The sequence below is a fragment of the Sinohyriopsis cumingii genome, chromosome 7 (genome assembly GCF_028554795.1).
Source record: "Sinohyriopsis cumingii isolate HCF-2022 chromosome 7, ASM2855479v2, whole genome shotgun sequence".
In the NCBI taxonomy this organism is placed as follows: domain Eukaryota; kingdom Metazoa; phylum Mollusca; class Bivalvia; order Unionida; family Unionidae; genus Sinohyriopsis; species Sinohyriopsis cumingii.
Window position 1 is genome coordinate 55,838,623 of NC_142967.1, and position 18,432 is coordinate 55,857,054.

At 33.9% G+C, this 18,432-nt stretch overlaps 1 protein-coding gene across 1 annotated transcript in view; it reads right to left on the reverse strand.

Moving 5' to 3' along the window:
- LOC149795300 (inositol polyphosphate-5-phosphatase A-like) overlaps positions 1-18,432 on the reverse strand; it is a 143,391-nt gene that overhangs the window by 21,369 nt on the left and 103,590 nt on the right. The window contains exons 13-17 of the mRNA XM_089965029.1: positions 17,150-17,227; positions 16,218-16,291; positions 9,199-9,310; positions 4,368-4,430; positions 2,396-3,212 (exon numbers count right to left, since the gene is read on the reverse strand). Of these exons, the coding sequence (XP_089821155.1) occupies positions 2,439-3,212; positions 4,368-4,430; positions 9,199-9,310; positions 16,218-16,291; positions 17,150-17,227 (1,101 nt within the window). The 3' untranslated portion in view covers positions 2,396-2,438. The remainder of the gene's footprint in view (positions 1-2,395; positions 3,213-4,367; positions 4,431-9,198; positions 9,311-16,217; positions 16,292-17,149; positions 17,228-18,432) is intronic.

Genomic DNA, 18,432 nt, shown 5'->3' on the forward strand with positions numbered 1-18,432 from the left:
ATCTGACCTGCTGCTGATTTTATGTTCATTTTCTTTTACGAATGTGGTGTTCAGCAACTTGAACCGTATAAAGGGAGACAATCTGCACTTTTTCCCCATTTATGATTTACTGATTATTTAATGGCAACTTTTATGGAAATATTTATCCTTTGCTTCAAGATTATTTGGATCCAGCTTTGAAGGTATACACTTCTGGCATGTCACACAACGAATAGGCGACTTTCAAAATCTGACCAATGGTAGACTGAAATAGGTTAGTACTGACCCTTGCAACCGAACAGAATTGAAAGTGGCCCATTCACAGCATAACATAAAAACATGGTATAGGACAGGGGTCATATAAAAGTCGACAAATCCCTTCCACAAAGTAATCAAAATGTGAATTTGGGCAAAACTGGATTAAATACTTGTAATCCTGTGCATGGATTGTCTTCAATTCTTTGCATTCTAGCCATATTAAAACTTAAATTCAATTTGCGTGATTGCTTTCAAAAGTATTTGTTGTTACACACTCCTAGCATTTAGCTTAACACATAATTGGGAGTTAAACAATTACTTGGGTCTTACAGAGTTTGAACACATGGAACATATCATCCACATTCGAATAATTATAAAAGAAATTTAACTCATCATCCCGTTTATGTCATTTAATCAGATTTAAACATTTAGATGACTGAGTTCAGTGTTTTTGATGCAGCATGGTGTTGGGGTGTGGATGGGGCTGGTTTGTTAATAAATACAAAGGCATACAACAAAAAACAATGGAAAAAAGGGGCTAATTTCACAGCTTGATTAGCTTATCGAAAAAAGTGCCATGAATATTTTTCAAACAGAAAAAGTTTGTACTCATTTAAGCTCTAATTATATCATTAAAAGTATATTCTAGGCCAATGATGGCTTATATTTCTTTTAAAAAATTATTTTATTTGATCAAAAGTTCAACTGTGAAAGATAAATAATAAAATGGAGCTGTTAGAAACCGGCAAAGTTAGCCTGTGCACAAGTTGAGATTTAGACTTAGACATATACCATGTCGTTTGTTAATGCCAATGCCACTGCTGCCAACAGCTAATGCAGGTATGGCATAAGCATACAGCGACAACAGCTCCACTGCTACTACTGCCAAGTTAGCTAATAGGGGTATGGCATAAGCATACAGCAACAATAGCTCCACTGCTGCTACTCCCAAGTTAGCTAATAGGGGTATGGCATACAGTGACAATAGCTCCACTGCTACTACTGCCAAGTTAGCTAATAGGGGTATGGCATAAGCATACAGTGACAATAGCTCCACTGCTACTACTGCTGAGTTAGCTAATAGGGGTATGGCATAAGCATACAGCGACAATAGCTCCACTGCTGCTACTGCTGAGTTAGCTAATAGGTGTACGGCATAAGCATACAGCGACAATAGCTCCATTGCTGCTACTGCCAAGTTAGCTAACAGGGGTATGGCATAAGCACACAGTGACATTAGCTCCACTGCCACTGCTGCCAATTAAGCTAAGACAGGTACAGTATAAGCCCTCAGTGACAATAGCTACACTGCTGCCGCTGCTGATGAAGCTAACAGGTGTAGAGCATAAGCTCACAGTGATAAATGGGTCCATGACCACTACTGTGGACTAAGCTTTCATGGGTATAGCATAAGCTCTCAATAATAAATAGGTACAGCATATTGTAAGCCCTCAGTGACAAATGTGTCCATTGCCACTGCTGTGGACTAAGCTACCATGGGTATAGCATATGCCCTCAGTGACAAATGGGTTCATTGCCAGTGCTGTGGACTAAGCTACCAAGGGTATAGCATAAGCCCTCAGTGACAAACGGATGAATTGCCACAGCTGTGGACTAAGCTACCAAGGGTATAGCATAAGCCCTCAGTGACAAACGGATGAATTGCCACAGCTGTGGACTAAGCTACCAAGGGTATAGCATAAGCCCTCAGTGACAAACGGATGAATTGCCACAGCTGTGGACTAAGCTACCATGGGTACATCACAAGCTCCCAGTAACAGGTCCTTTACATTGTATTATAACGGATACAGTGACTTGTTATTTATACCGGAATAAAACTTAAACTAAATAAAACAAAATTCAGTGCATTTCAAAAATTCCTTCCAGTATTTACCTTGAATATATATTTATTTATTCTTTAAACAAACTTATTGCCATATATATTACAGATAACCAAAACCGTTCAAATGATTAATTAATTAATTAATTAATTAATTAATGATTAATTTTCCCAAGACCAAATGGGCCCATCAAATAAAAATCCAAAATTTAGGTTCAGTCTTGTTTAAACTGTATTTTCCATACAAAAATGAAACAAGGCTGAATGAATCATTAGAATGGAAAATGTTGTATAAACGTAAACAAAAGACAAACTTACTGAACCAAAGAGTGACAACATGAAGACAATATCCTTTCAACATCTACATCACAACACAAGAGCAAGGGCAGTCTTGCAATGTCTTCGTTTTCACTCCTCTCTTCCTGGCTTTATGTGCAGTATCTGACGACACTGCAGTCGATGCACTCCCCAAGTCATGCACATGCTTTTCCTGTTTCTCACAACTAGACATCTCACTATAATCATGCACAATAGCGGTGTCAACCCACTCAGATCTACTGGACCTTTTCCGGATGCTAATGTCCTGTGTAAGATTTTCATCAAGTTCATCGTCATGCTTTCTTATTTCAGCAGACTTTGTGACACAAGCCTGCTCAGTCTTGGAAAGCTCTGATTCAGCTGTGTGCACAAAATCTACATCTTGGCATTTGTTATCTTCATTGTCAGTTTTATCATGGTCATATGCCTCGCCGAAGTCCTCTGACGATGAACTATGATGCCTCTCTCTTGACCTCCGTGGCCATTGCAAGAGTACTTTTTCCATTGACACCACCTTAGATGCTATATCTGAAAAAGAACTCTTTTGAAGCACTGACTGAGAGGTGCTGCAAATTTCCCTCTTTTCGGAGGTCTCTTTACGTTTTATACTTGTACGAAATTCAGGCAGAAGTTCTTGCTCTTTGGCAAACTTAGCAAAGTCATGAATGTTAATATCTTCCAAACTGACCATGTCCATATCCTCTCCATTGATGGAGAGTTTTTGAGTGAGTTTCGGCCTTGAAGGCTGGGAGTCAACACTTGACACAGATGACAATTTACCTTTTCCTTTCTTGAGAAGAACCTCTAATGCCACAGGCTGTAGCATAAAAAGAAACAAGACATCATTTAAACTGACTGCTGGCAACAAACATCTGAAATTAGTGAATACTCCTACCATTCTGATGTAATTGACAAAACCCTGATTTAAAAGATGCAAACTTCTAGGTTTAAAAAAAAATCAGTCTCCATTTTGACAGAAATAGGTGAAGATTAATTTGATCAAGGTGTTCATGACAATAAATTCTTTTGATTAAATCGGTATCATTGTTCAAGTGGAAATGAAATTTATCATGTACAAAATGGATGGACATATAATGAGATGGATTGATGGACATATACAGTGCTATAAATATGCTACCATATAAAAATATCACAGGTACATTCAAAATATTTAAAAAAGATTAAAAGAATGTTTCAGCACTGAAAAAGTTATTCAAATGAAAGGATTTTTAGTGCAAAATTCTTTGTCCAATGGTATGTTGCACTTCAAATAAAAACATGCAAAAATAGAACTGTTACAGTATTTATCAAAAATTAAAAGAACTACTGTTGCAGAAACTTGCCACTTAGTTTTAACCCTGGAAATGCAAGCACTGATACCAGTGCCATAAGTGCAGATATCTGATTGACTGCATAATCTCTCTATAATCCTTGAACAACTGTGTGCAATGTCATAATTATAAAAGGACTGTTTAATATTGATGTCAGTTATAGAATTTCATAACGCAAGATAATTCAACCCTAAAAAAAATTATAACTAATTTCTACATAAGAATATCTCAGTTCTTCAAAGCCCAGTTCTAAAGAAGATCGATACACAAAATTAATTGTAGAATCTCTCACCTGTAACAAATTTTATATGATCTTAGTAATTTGAGATAAAGCCCTTGAAAACTTTGTGAAAAAGCTAAAACTGCACTGACGAAAAAAAAAAGGTAGTTCTGACATTTGTTAAAATCCAGACCAAAAATAATGAAACTTTCTACATCATATGAAATTAACAAAATCTTTTACAGAGGAAAAAGAAATTGCCATTTTTTCAGCATTTTTGCAAAATTATTCAATACTTCTTGAAAAAATACTGGTGAGATGGCTGAATTCTGGAACAAAAGTCAATCATCTTTGTTTCAAATATGAACAAACAGTATTAATCTTTGGATCATTAAAGGTGCTTTTGAAAGACTTAGCTTACCTTGTGGTCTCCCATACACACATCCTGACCAATTGAGTGATACTTTGGTTGGTGTTTTTCGTCCTGAAAAAAGTTTTTTAGGTTCAAAACACACAGTAGTCACAAGATTATGTCAGTAGGGGGCAAAACATTTATTAAAAATTTGATCAAATTTGTTTCAAAATAAAATGAATATAAGATAAAGTGAAAAATAATAAATAATTAAAAACAAATACTTGCAAGTGCTAAGAAATTTCCATTAAAATGACCTCCTGCATATTGCCCAGCAAATAATCCATTAAATAAATTTAAATATTTAGCCAATGCCATATTTAGGTGTGCAGTTTTATATGCAGTTATGACACAAGTACACTGCACACTATATACAATATCGTGTCCTAGGACTAATACATTTTCTTTTTATGGATCTTCCAAGCTTCTCATTCAGCTACTTTTCAAGAGCCTTGTTTTCCTCTACTTTATCCCTTGATTACTTTTCATTTGCATCACACAGATAAAATGTCACTGTCCCCTTTTCAACAACTGTGCATACTCTGATTTTGGAAGCCAACTTAGTTTGAAATGAGTCTTACTATTGATACTGGCCATGCTCAAGGCATTTTAAATTAACATATTTTTAAGGAGAAATATTACCTTTTTGATTTAATAGGGTCTCATTATTATATATCTATGTTTTTCTCCCCAAAACCCTAAAATATTATGCCAGAAGCTGATGAAACATTGATATAAAGAACACAGCATGTAGTCAAAATATCCGACATTTAAAAATAAGCAATTTTCTGGTCAAAAACGGGGGATATGCAAACATGTCAAAATATAAAACATTTTTAAAGTATCTTAAACTTACAAAATAAATGTTGCAATATTCCATATTTCTTCAAGTGAATTAATATGTATCCCTAATGTTTTTCCTATCTAGGGTAATTTGGGGGGTCAGCAGTCCCTGATTATAAATTTGAATTCACCTCACTTTGATTTGCTCCAAAATAAAAACATAATCCAGGCTAATAAAAGAATGTAAACGTGTGCTACTGTTCTCTGTTTCAATTGCGCAAAATCTTATACCTGAAAAATGAGTAGTAAATTAGAAGTCGAAACAATACTTAACAAAACTCAAGAACACAAAGGGATTAATCCATGTTTATAAGTCTATAGGCTGGGGCAAGCAATTGCCGAATGTGCAGCCCAGAAGTCTGAACCCCTTAAACTGGTGATCAGACATTTAAATTACATATCTGGTGGCTGAAAAGATTTGAAATTGTTAACTTACTTTTGCAGAGTACCATTTTCAAGCCTTTCGAATTATTTCACTAAATTTGTTTTACTTTTTGTGCCATGTTCACAATGCAACTTATGGTTTGGATTACATGCCTGACTCACTTAATTCAAAACACAATTTCAGGCAAGGTACATTAGTTAAAGTTTTCACAAATATCTGTTGTTCTTTCTAAAGATTTTGAAAGTCATCAAATGAATGATAGAATAAAGTGACCGGATGTCTTTAACTTGCATAATTTGCATGCTTTCTCAACCACTAGGCCAATCTAATGAAAAAATGTGTGCAAAATTGTGTGTGGTCAGGGAGCCATTCATCATATTTTGCAAAGTTGTAGACTTTTTTATTACTTCAGCTTCATTCATTTTTTAGGCTTTCTTTTAAGGCTTTTAAGATCAATAAAGAAATTTTAGGTTTTTCTAGTTTTTTTTAACTGCTGCAGACCCTACATACCAGATGCTTAGTGACTATATTCAATACATGTAATTAGGGTAATTGAGCTATTTTCTCAATCTTATATGCTGAAACAGTCAAGAATAAATAAAGGTCTGAATCAGTCCACATGGTTTCCACACTTTTCTAAAGATAAATTTCCAGATCATTTCCAGGGTTTTTCCAGGATGAAATTAATTTTTTCAAAATTCACACATGACCATTACTAAATGGAATTAAAGAATATTTCAGATTATAAAACAAGCATTTTCTAAATCTAAAGACATTTCTCTTTCAAGACTCTCCAAAACATCTAAGTCAGAAAAGACGATCATGTACAAAACCACAAAATGTATAACATGAAACAAGTTTGATTATAGTCTTATAAATTGGCATGTAAAGTCATTTCAGTGTACAGAATGAAAAATTCCTACTTTATTTTGCTGACCTGTGTGATATTGCTAAGTGGGAACAACATAATGAACATAAATTAGTTTTGTTTCCTTTCAAACTTTTAATTCTAAACAATTCTATAGCAATATATATATATATATATATATATATGCATCTTATAGAAAGTAAACATTTCCTATTACATATTTAAAAAAACAATAAATGCAAATAATTAGAATCTTGTCTAGTAACGAAAAGAGTTTAACCCTGAATTTATCTGTGCCAATAAAATCCCAAACAAGATTTTTCACACAACCTAATCTCCTTAAGACGATCTGGTTAAAAGCCATCATTTAAAAATCATTTTCAAAAGGGCTGATTTAAATTTTGACAAAAGACTTTAATAATTACATACTGTTGTATAAACAAGGACAGAATTGTCTGTAAAGTCAACTTGTCATCTTGTAATCTATTTAACCAGTCCTCAAACCTGTGTTGATACAGGGGTTTGTAAAGTTTTTCAATATATAATACAAGGGATGACAATTTCTCACTTCAGCTCCGAGATTCAACAAGTTGGACTACAAATTTGGCTTAAAACAAATAGCAGTCCGTCTTCTAATTCAGGTTTCCTCCGAATGTTCCCACCCCATTTTTCATATTTGGACATTTAGGGTGGGGTGTGAGGTCATTGCAATTGCATATAAAAAATTTGGAATTTGCTGTCACTATGCAGTAGTGACATATGGTAGTTGCTTACCTGCGGGTCAAGAAAATTGAAACTTATGTTAAATCGATTGGAAAATGATTTATTTTCTCAGTATTACAATTGTTATGTCTTTAATCCACTGACAGACTAGATCAAACTACGGCATGGATGAAACCTGACCCGGTACTTGCAATTTGCATTACTAGTCACATAACTTCACAAATCTCAAATGATGACATCGGAAGTCCAATAGTCAGATGACATCAATAACAAACTCATTTTTAATGTTGTTGTACAGAAATTCAATTACATTAAAGGAAAGTCGGATACATTTTGTAAAAACCAGCAATCTGGCCAGTCTGATTTATCAAGCAGAGAGCACATGTCAACGTGGTAATCACATGATACAACAAAACTCCAAAAGTGTTTCTCGGAATATATAAATATGGAAAAGTTTGTGTTCTTTCATTTTTGTAATTTTATTACAACCAGTATAAGACTTTCATTAAATTTTTTAAATATTTTTTTCTCTACAACATTTGAAAATGTGCATTATTAGATTTGTGTATTCATGTGACTAGCAATGCAAATCGTGAGTACCAGGTCACATTTCATCAATGCCATAGTTTTATCTTGTCTTTCAGCAGATTAAAGACATAACTATTTAAATACTCATAATTTCTGAGAAAATAAGTAATTTTCATATCGATTTCATGCATGTATCACTTATCTAACAACATTTAAAGTTTGCTTGGCCATCTGATAAGTGGCTACACTTTGCCACTACCATGTTGGCCTCTTGTGATGCTAGACTGGTTTTCATACCTTCCATGAAAGGAAAGATACGGATATCAAGCTGACTTTGAAAATAAAAGTCTACTAGATGAATCTAATTCAATGAGCATTTGGATTGACTCAGCATACATATTTACTGCCAACACCCAAATGATCCATAATGCACTACCGAATATTCTGGTTAGAACTCGATAAATTTAACTCAAAATCAGTTTAGTTATGACTCAATTGCATAATTGTTTCAGGCATCAAGTGATGGTGGAAAATTCCTGGGTTTTTCCCGAATTTCATCAATATTTGCAAAATTCAAGAACTTTGGACGGTTGGGAAATTTTAAAAAATTTCTACTGACTTTTTCCCGATTTACCGGTAGCGTGGGAACCCTGATTCCAGACTGAAGCAAGGTTCAAAACAGTCCTGACTAAATCAACTCTGAAACAGTCTAGATTAAATCCAGGTCTGAACCAGTCTGAAAAAGTCCTGGTTAAAACATGCTCAGAAATGTACAATGCTAATAGGCACTGATTTCTGATTTCCTGGCCTAGAGGATGCATGGAAAACTTTCTACAAATAAGAATTTATGTTCTGTTTTTAATACAAACGAAGTGCCCAGGAGTCACAAAAATGTTTTAGTTGTCAGGCTTGATGAGCAGAGAATTTGTCATATTGTCACCCCTCCAATCAACATCCCTAAAGACTTATAAATGCATTAAGTTTCTTTTGCTGTATTTTCAGATAAACCCGATAAATGGGCTGCAAAAATATCTTATCCGCACTGAATTTTAGGACTATTTCAATTCTAGCTCTATACAGTAGAACTGATTATCTGGAAGCCTTTTATCTGCATTGTCTGCAGTCAGATTTTCACAATATACCCTGAAAATTGACATTCCTGATCAGAATCAATTATCCAGACAACTGATTTTCTTACAAAATAACTGCCTTCTGATGAGCCTGCACAACTGGTGAATTACTGCATTCAAAACCACTTTCAAGCACACAAGCTAAAGTACTTCACTTAATGGTTCTAGTTTCATTTACTGAATAGAAGGAATGCCAGAAAATTGTTTTCCTCTTACCCAAGGACCCAGAAGAAAGAGTTTTTTTTAATAGCACTAGCATTGTTGAAATAGTAGTATTTTCCCTCTTTGAAGTCTGGAGTCATTTCACCAATTTTTATTCCTGAACAAAGCACAATGTCAGATGCACTACATTAAGGACCTTACACAATAGATGATGGTTTTCGCACTGTGGGACATCAGTATTCTATCACACCAGGAAGGACACCGTGTCTTCATGTAGGACATGCCATCATTTACATCTTCACTAAATGGATAGCTGAAATATTAATGCAAATATATACCGATCATAACAGTTTCAAAAGCATATAATGGGGAGGCGTGTTTATTGTAAATTTCATTTTAAAATGTATTCATGGAAGTATTGACTGGTACCATACTAACTACAACTAATTCATAAAAGTCCTATATTGTTTATATCCTGAATGTACCAGGCTGGCTGTATTGTCTACAGCTTGACTGTACCAGGCTGGCTGTATTGTTTACATGCTGAATGCACTTGGCTGACAAAATTTACTACTAAAATATAAAAAATCAGCAGATCTAAACTGGAATCGACATTATAGTAAGACAGAAATATTTACTGTATGCTAAACACATCACTACAGCCATGCTACCAGTTACTGTGTTTTTGTTTTTCAGTGATAAATCATAAATCAATCTATGTATTCTAAAAAGAGTTATCTTTATCAACAGGAGAAAAGTTTTGTATCAACCTTATTTGTTGGGTCTTTTCTTGTTTTGTTTCACTCACAAAGTACAGTAATAAACAGTCTAAGAGACTGACCTTCTTTCTTTCACAAAATATAGAAAAAAATAGTCTGTGAGGCTGACCTACTTTCTTTCACAAAGTATACAAATAAAGTCTGAGACTGACCTACTTTCTTTCACAAAGTACAGTAATAAATAGTCCATGAGACTGATCTACTCTCTTTCACAATGTATAGAAATAAAAAGTCTGTGAGACTGACCTACTTTCTTTTACAAAGTATAGAAATAGACAATCTGTGAGACTGACCTACTTTCTTTCACAAAGTACAGTAATAAATAGTCTGTGAGACTGACCTACATTCTTTCACAAAGTATAGAAACAATGTCTGTGAGACTGACCTACTATCATTCACAAAGTATAGAAATAAATAGTCTGTGAGACTACCTACTTTCTTTCATAAAGTATAGAAATACTGAGACTGACCTACTTTCTTTCACAAAGTATAGAAATAAAGTCTGTGAGACTGCCCTACTTTCTTTCACAAAGTATAGTAAAAAAGTCTGTGAGACTGGCCTACTTTCTTTCACAAAGTATATAAATAAAGTCTGTGAGACTGACCTACTTTCTTTCACAAAGTATAGAAATAAATAGTCTGTGAGACTGCCCTACTTTCTTTCACAAAGTATAGTAAAAAAGTCTGTGAGACTGACCTACTTTCTTTCACAAAGTATATAAATAAAGTCTGTGAGACTGACCTACTTTCTTTCACAAAGTATAGAAATAAATAGTCTGTGAGAATGACCTACTTTCTTTCACAAAAAGGTAATATATATAGTCTGTGAGACTAACCTACTTCCTTTCACAAAGTAGGGCAAAAAAGTCTATGAGACTGACCTACCTTTCCTTCATAAACTATAATAACTGGCAGTCTGTGAGACTGACCTACTTTTCCTTCACAAACAACAGCAACAGTCTGTGAGACTGACCTATTTTTCGTTCACAAACAATAGCAACAGACTGTGAGACTGACCTACTTTTCCTTCACAATCGATAGCAAAAGACAGTCTCTAAGACTTAACTACTTTTTGATTTGTATTTTTTAAACCTGCTAATATTGTGCTTGTCTTAGTTTTTTATTATTATTTGTAGTTTGGTTCCATAATTCAACTTGGTCATAATCAACATAACAAAAAGATTCTGAAACTGAATTGACTGAAAGTCAAATGACCCAGCATTGCTGCTATAATCAAACATAATGCATTGGAAATATTAATGATGAACCTAGAATATTTATACAAAAGGTTCACAATAAACAGGGAATAACTGGGATTTACAACCTCTGAAGCCAAATCCTCTGCCACCTCCAATTCATAACATCATGTGTTCAGGTTATGCAAAATACAAAACAAGTTAAACAAGAAAAAAGACATGAATAAGAAAAAAAACCTCCATTTATATGAAGCTAAAACAAAACTGATGTACGTACAAAAACTTGAGGTTTTTATTGTATTTATTGGACAGTTCATATAACTGTATCGACCACATATAGCACTCAAATTCAAAAGATGATGATGATAATGATATGAAGGATGTGCAGAGGAAATTAACTGCTACTGCAAGATGAAAATTTTGTTCATGATCAGCACTTACTAATCACAGCCACGCACATTTTTCAGTGCAGTGTACATGTATATCTTCATGCATTTATTGCTTTTAAATCAACTTTGTAGTCCAAAGTTTGTTCATGTGACATTAAACTTAGTTTTGGTTCCAAAAGATTTAATGCCATTTGGACATAATTTCAGTAATTTTTCATACTGTGAGCTTAGTTGCTAAACCCTGTCTAAATACACATTTTGTACATTCTTTTGGCCACAAATTATTCTATCTTTATCCACATCAACTTCTTAAAAATGGTAATCAAGTAAAAACGTAACAAGCTGGTAACTAAACTGATGATAAAAAAATATTCACTTGACATTTGGGAAGTTTTGCAGTAATTTTTGTCATGTGGGCTAAAATAATGCAAAGTAAGAAATAAAATTGTATAATCTTAAATATATGCAAGTTTTTTTTCTCCACATGAAAATACTGAAGTGATTTATGCTTTTCGTCACATTCACCTATTCATTTGGTAATATCAAATTCAAGAGATGACAATACCAGCAATTGTATTTGTACAATCTGTTGGCAAAAGAATACAGCAGAGTGTTTAGTACAGTTTACTATCATAAAGATAAGTATGTGTCTAGTTCTTGAGAAATATGTGTAGTTCATTTGGTGTACTACACATGGGTTGTAGTTTGGATAGTGCTATGTATATTTCATTGTGTCAGAACCATACATGCCAACCCCTAGAGAGTGTGTCTGTGTGTGTGATTTGAATTTTTTATGAAGCTTTAACAATTTTTCAGTCGTATAACTACAACATCTGCAGTGTGGCAGTTTATAGTGATGTCAAACACTGAGGCATTATGCCACAGACATGTACCATGATGTACATGTACATGTACCCAGTCACATTATCCTGACACCAGGCCAACCAGTCCTTACACAAACCTCTTAATGCTGAACGCCTAGCAAGGCAGCTATTAGTACCAGTTTTATATGACTTGGCCAGGGTTCGAACCCATGACAACTGCAAATGAGGCGGACACTCTAACCACTTTGGCCACTGAGCAGTCAAATATATTTGTAAGAACAATGTTGTATCCCATTGGGAATCTTGTGTGTTTCAGGGTCCAATAATTACAACAACATTGTTTATTTAGTAACAAAACCTCTTAATGCTGAGCACCTTGTGAGGCAACTGTTAGTACCATTTTTATAATTCTTTGTTATGACTTGGTCTGGGTTCGAACCAGCAACTTCCTGTATCCAAGGTGGATGCTCTAACCACTACGCCACCTTAGCAGTCTGCCAAGTCCTAGAACAATATTAGCATAAACAGTACTAATGTAAGTGGCAAAAAGCCTAATCTGTGCATAAAAATTGTAAGGAAAGTACATACAAGTGTCTGATGCACAATGCTCTCTTGCGTTATTTGCATGCAGCAGTATAGTTTGTTTCAGACTATTCTCAAAATTATATATGTGGTACTAAAGGGATGATTAGAACAATGGACTATTCTCAAAATTATATATGTGGTACTAAAGGGATGATTAGAACAACAGACTATTCTCAAAATTACATATGTGGTACTAAAGGGATGATTTGAACAATGACAAACATGACAATGTACTGCTCGATTTTTATTTTTTTAAATGTACCATAATAGCTTAATCCATATACATGTATTTGTAAGATGTAATTAGGAGAAAATAAACATAATGATTATGCCAAAAGCATAATGGTTGGCATGTATGTAGAAACTGGTAAGCAAACAATTTTGAAAGTGACTGTGTGTGTGACCATAAAAATCTTGTATCCTATATTTTTATATCCGAATGAAAAGTCCATGCAGTTGCATTATCTACCGCTTCAATGTCTTCTCTCTTTTTATACGAAGCCGCTAATGCATACGTGATTTCTTTGCTTGCTGTTTGTTTAAAAGCAGAATATATCTCTAATGATCCTCAAAATCACAATCATAAAGCTTGCTGAACTTTGTGAAACATTACAATATTCTCATAGGACAGTGTGCTGGAAATTTATCTTCTGTCAAACAAACACGTCATTGAGTTTTAGTGGGCAAGTCTTTGAATATCAAATTGCATTGTGTACAACTTAACCGAAGTATTCTGCACCATCAGCTCAGCCGACAGGCATGTTCAACATGATATAGTGGACATCCCTTATTATTTCTGTATTCTGTGATGAGTGTACTGTATTCAGGTAACACTCATAGCCTTGCCATACGCTTGCAATACCAACACAGCAACACAGGCATGACATGCAAAGACAGACGAGTTAGGAGTCTCTATCCCGATATAAACATACCTCAGTACTGTATGATACATATCACTGTATTATTCTATCACCACCCAAGTACTGTGATATGCATCTTATTGCGACCAACCTGGCAATGCACAGCTCTAGTACAAAGTGACTTTACCAGAATATATCTTCCCATACCTAGTCACCATCCCAAGTGAGACTTAAGGTTTTAATTAACATTATTGAGGCAAGTTTGAACGATTTTCTATTGTTGTACACAGATGCTCACACATGAAAAAATCTGCACAGAAAAGACTTATGTGCACAATCATGATAAATGGTATCTTATGTGTTTAGGTTCGAACAAACAGTAATACAAAAAATGCGAAAACAACAATCTTTGAAAAAATTAACCAATTATTTATTTCTCTGGAAAAATACTGTAAAAAATAAAAAATCAAGAACTTACTGTTTTAAGAATCAAATCCAAAAATAATCCACAAATCAAAATTTTAGAAGTTCTAATAATGAAATGTTCAAATCAATTCAAGTTGGAGTCACGACGAAGAATCCAAGATGGAAGGCGATGACGTATGCTATATCCTGTCTAGTGATGTCTACAATTCCTTGTAGAAACACAAGAAATCCGGTGTTTGAATTAATGAAATTTCTTTGCCCAAGGATTCTGTATGAGCACACATATATTTCCAGGAAAAAAGAATTAATCCTTTTGAATCCAAATAATTCAAATAAACTCCAAATTGACACAACAAAAGAATACCTTGACACCAAATGTTTTAAGCCCAGACTGAGATTATTTTTCCAAAACAATGGTTTAAAACCTGAATACTGTGTAAAACAGACTCCCGGATGAGGGTCATGTGATCATGTTTACATAACGTACTCACAACATGGCCCTGATGAAAACCAATCATTTTACTTGAAGAATAAAATTTTTAAAAGTTGTTTACTTCAATAAAACTCTTTACAAGCCTAGGGTCATATATTCAATACAGCCTCGATCTCACTCTTATTATTCCCACACAAAAAAAAACACACAAAAAAAAGTCCAAGTGCCTGTTACTAATTTTGAATTAAGGTCAGGAACCTGGTCAACTTAGTGTTTATAATTGAATCAGTCAAGGTCAAACTATTTTCTGAAAACTTTCCAAATAACGTAAACAAGATTATATTATAATAGCATCTACAATAAAAATAAATTTGTAATGCTGACAAACAAACAATAAAATTAAAATAAATATGAATTAAATCAGATATACATAACAGGTATATCATGCTAACTGGTACATCATGATAAATGGTAGCCAGCAAGCATGTAACTGACCAAAAATATATAGTAAAATCATTGTAGTTAACTAGAATGATGCCATTCACAATTTCAAGATGACAGAAACACTTTTAAATTAGCTGATGCCATGACCAACCATTTCAACTAGCTTCCAAGAAAAAACAAATATTCCATCCACTAAATAAAAGAATGCATACTGTTTTGTTAACAATAATGACTAAAAATATTTATCTTTTATACACATTACATACATGTTCATATCCTGACATAATTTGGAGGGAAACAGCTGTCAAATACATATATATTCATATCTTGACATACCTTGATGAACAGATGTCAAATACTTATATATTCATATCTTGACATACCTTGATGATAAACAGATGTCAAATACATATGTGTTCATATCCTGACATACCTTGACGATAAACAGATGTCAAATACATATATATTCATATCTTGACATACCTTGATGACAAACAGATGTCAAATACATATATATTCATATCTTGACATACCCTGATGATAAACAGATGTCAAATACATATATATTCATATCTTGACATACCTTGATGATAAACAGATGTCAAATACATATGTGTTCATATCCTGACATACCTTGATGATAAACAGATGTCAGATACATATATATTCATATCTTGACATACCTTGACGACAAACAGATGTCAAATACATTTATATTCGTATCTTGACATACCTTGATGATAAACAGATGTCAAATACATATATATTCATATCTTGACATACCTTGATGATAAACAGATGTCAAATACATATGTGTTCATATCCTGACATACCTTGGCAGAAAACAGATGTCAAATACATATGTGTTCATATCTTGACATACCTTGATGATAAACAGATGTCAAATACATATATATTCATATCTTGACATACCTTGATAATAAACAGATGTCAAATACATACGTGTTCATATCCTGATATACCTTGATGATAAACAGATGTCAAATACATATATATTCATATCTTGACATACCTTGATGATAAACAGATGTCAAATATATATGTGTTCATATCCTGACATACCTTGATGATAAACAGATGTCAAATACATTTATATTCATATCCTGACATACCCTGGTGGGAAAGAGATGTAAAAAAACATGTTCATATTTATCCTGATATACTTTGGTGCAATCCAAATGTCAAATACATGTATATCCATAACCTGACATACCATGGTAGCAAATTTATGTCAAATACATACATGCCCTTATCCTGACATACCTTGGCGGGAAACTGATGTCAAATTCAAACAATTTATCACTGAATGGCTTAAGTTCAGTGTCAAACTCTTGTAACTGAAATAAAAGAGGGCAAATTATGCATCATAAAAATCTGAAATGTTTATGTTTTGTCAGAAACAAATTTTATCATCTGTACATATTAATTTACATATTAGTATATGATATGCACTGGACTGAAGAGGACAGACCAAGATCTACCATCATGTAGTGCACTGGAAAAATAGGGTGTATGGTGTTAATTCACAATGGAGTGAGTGTTACACAAAAGCAAATATGGTGTGTGTGTGTGTGTGTGTGTGTGATTTGGATTTTTATCACAGCTTTAACAATTTTTCAGTCATATCGCTATGATGTCTGCAGTATAGCAGTTTATAGTGATGTCTAGCACTGGGACATCATGCCTCAGACATATAGCATGATGTCACACCCAGTCACATTATCCTGACACCAGGCTGACCAGTCCTAACACTAACCTCTTATTGCTGAGCACCAAGCCAGGTAGCTGTTAGTACCATTTTTAGAACTCTCTGGTATGACTCGGCCGGAGTTTGAACCCGCAACCTCCTGCATTCGAGGTGGAAATTCTAACCACTAGGCCACCAGAATGGTCTTAAACATGGGAACCAGCATAGATTTTCTTCGCATGTATAAAGAATAAACCTTACAGAATAACCTGTATCTTTAAAGCTGTTTTGAACAAAAATTACATGATAAATTCTAGTGGCCATAAAATTAAAGAGTACTCCATTATGATTTAGAAATGCTGGTTACTGATAATCTTTGGCTGTAATTGGGTCTGAATTAATGCAGATGACCAACAAGATGCCCTTTCAGAGTGTACGTGAGTTATTTTCCATGATCAAAGTTTCACAAACCAAAACTTTCCAATACACTATTAACAAATGTACTCACCCACTTGGTCATCTTGGTGAAGACTTCCTTGTGCTGGTCATGGTGATCAAATGATTTGGATTCTACTGTTAATACAACCTGAAAAGGAAGTTGCTTTCATATTTTATTTAACATTACTTATCAAGAACCTTTACACAAATATACATTAATATTTTAATCATACCAGAAAATGACCCTTTTTTAAAAAATGATTTGATAATTTTACTTGGTTATTTTTAAGCCAATAATTAAAAAAAAAAACACAATAAAATTAAAAAGCAAATGTCAGAAACTGTTAACCATGCCCTGTTTTTCATTGGTCTCATCAAGATCAAACTGCCATTAAAATTTTGCTCAAAATCCAATAACAATTAAGAGAGTTCCTGTGTGGAAACAAAAGCAGGTGGATCTAATATATAGAGGCTATAAAGTTGCTTAATGATGTCACAGAACTATGACAATCAAACCTAACCAAGATCTCATCAATTTCAAGTTGCATACCAGATTTGGTTCAAATCAAGTAATAATTAAGGGATTTGTTGTGTTGGAAAGAAAGTGGGTAGGTCTGACAGTTTGGCTGAACAGTGACATGGAATTCTAAAAGCGCTGGCACAGAATTCTGAGAATCGAACTCAACTAAAACCTCATAAATATCGAGCAGCATACCAAATCTGGCTGAAATCCAATCATATGCAGATTAACTGTATGGAAAATAAAGTGGGCAGATCTGACTAAGGGGATACAACTCTGCAAAATGATGACATGAAAGGCTAAAAAATGAACTTGGTTACAGTTTTATCACTATCAAATTGCATATTAAATCTGCTTTAAATCTAATAAATAAGATACCGTATATACTCACGTATAAACCCATTCGTGTATAAGCCGACCCCCAAAATGAATAGGTATAAACACTAAAAAGTGCTTGACCTGCGTATAAGCCAACCAAAAAGTCCGAGATGACATCACAAGATGCATTTGGTAAGTTCTAAATGCATTTATGAAGGCAAACTTACATTAGCAAAAGTTACCCATATAACTTTCTCGGGGTTGGCATGTAAGATTATTACACAGAAATGGTATAAATTTTTTTGAAAAGTCAAGAAATTTATTTAGTATTCTATTTTCTTATTGTTTTTTCCTAATTAAGATTCATGTATACCTTGATCAGACGATGGCAAGAATTGAGCATTAGCAGGCTGCTGTAACACTACCTTTTCCTTTTGACTCAATTGTTTATTTATGTGTTATTGCTTTAGACTTTTTATATCAGTGCACCAGTAATTATGCTTTTATTTTGCCTT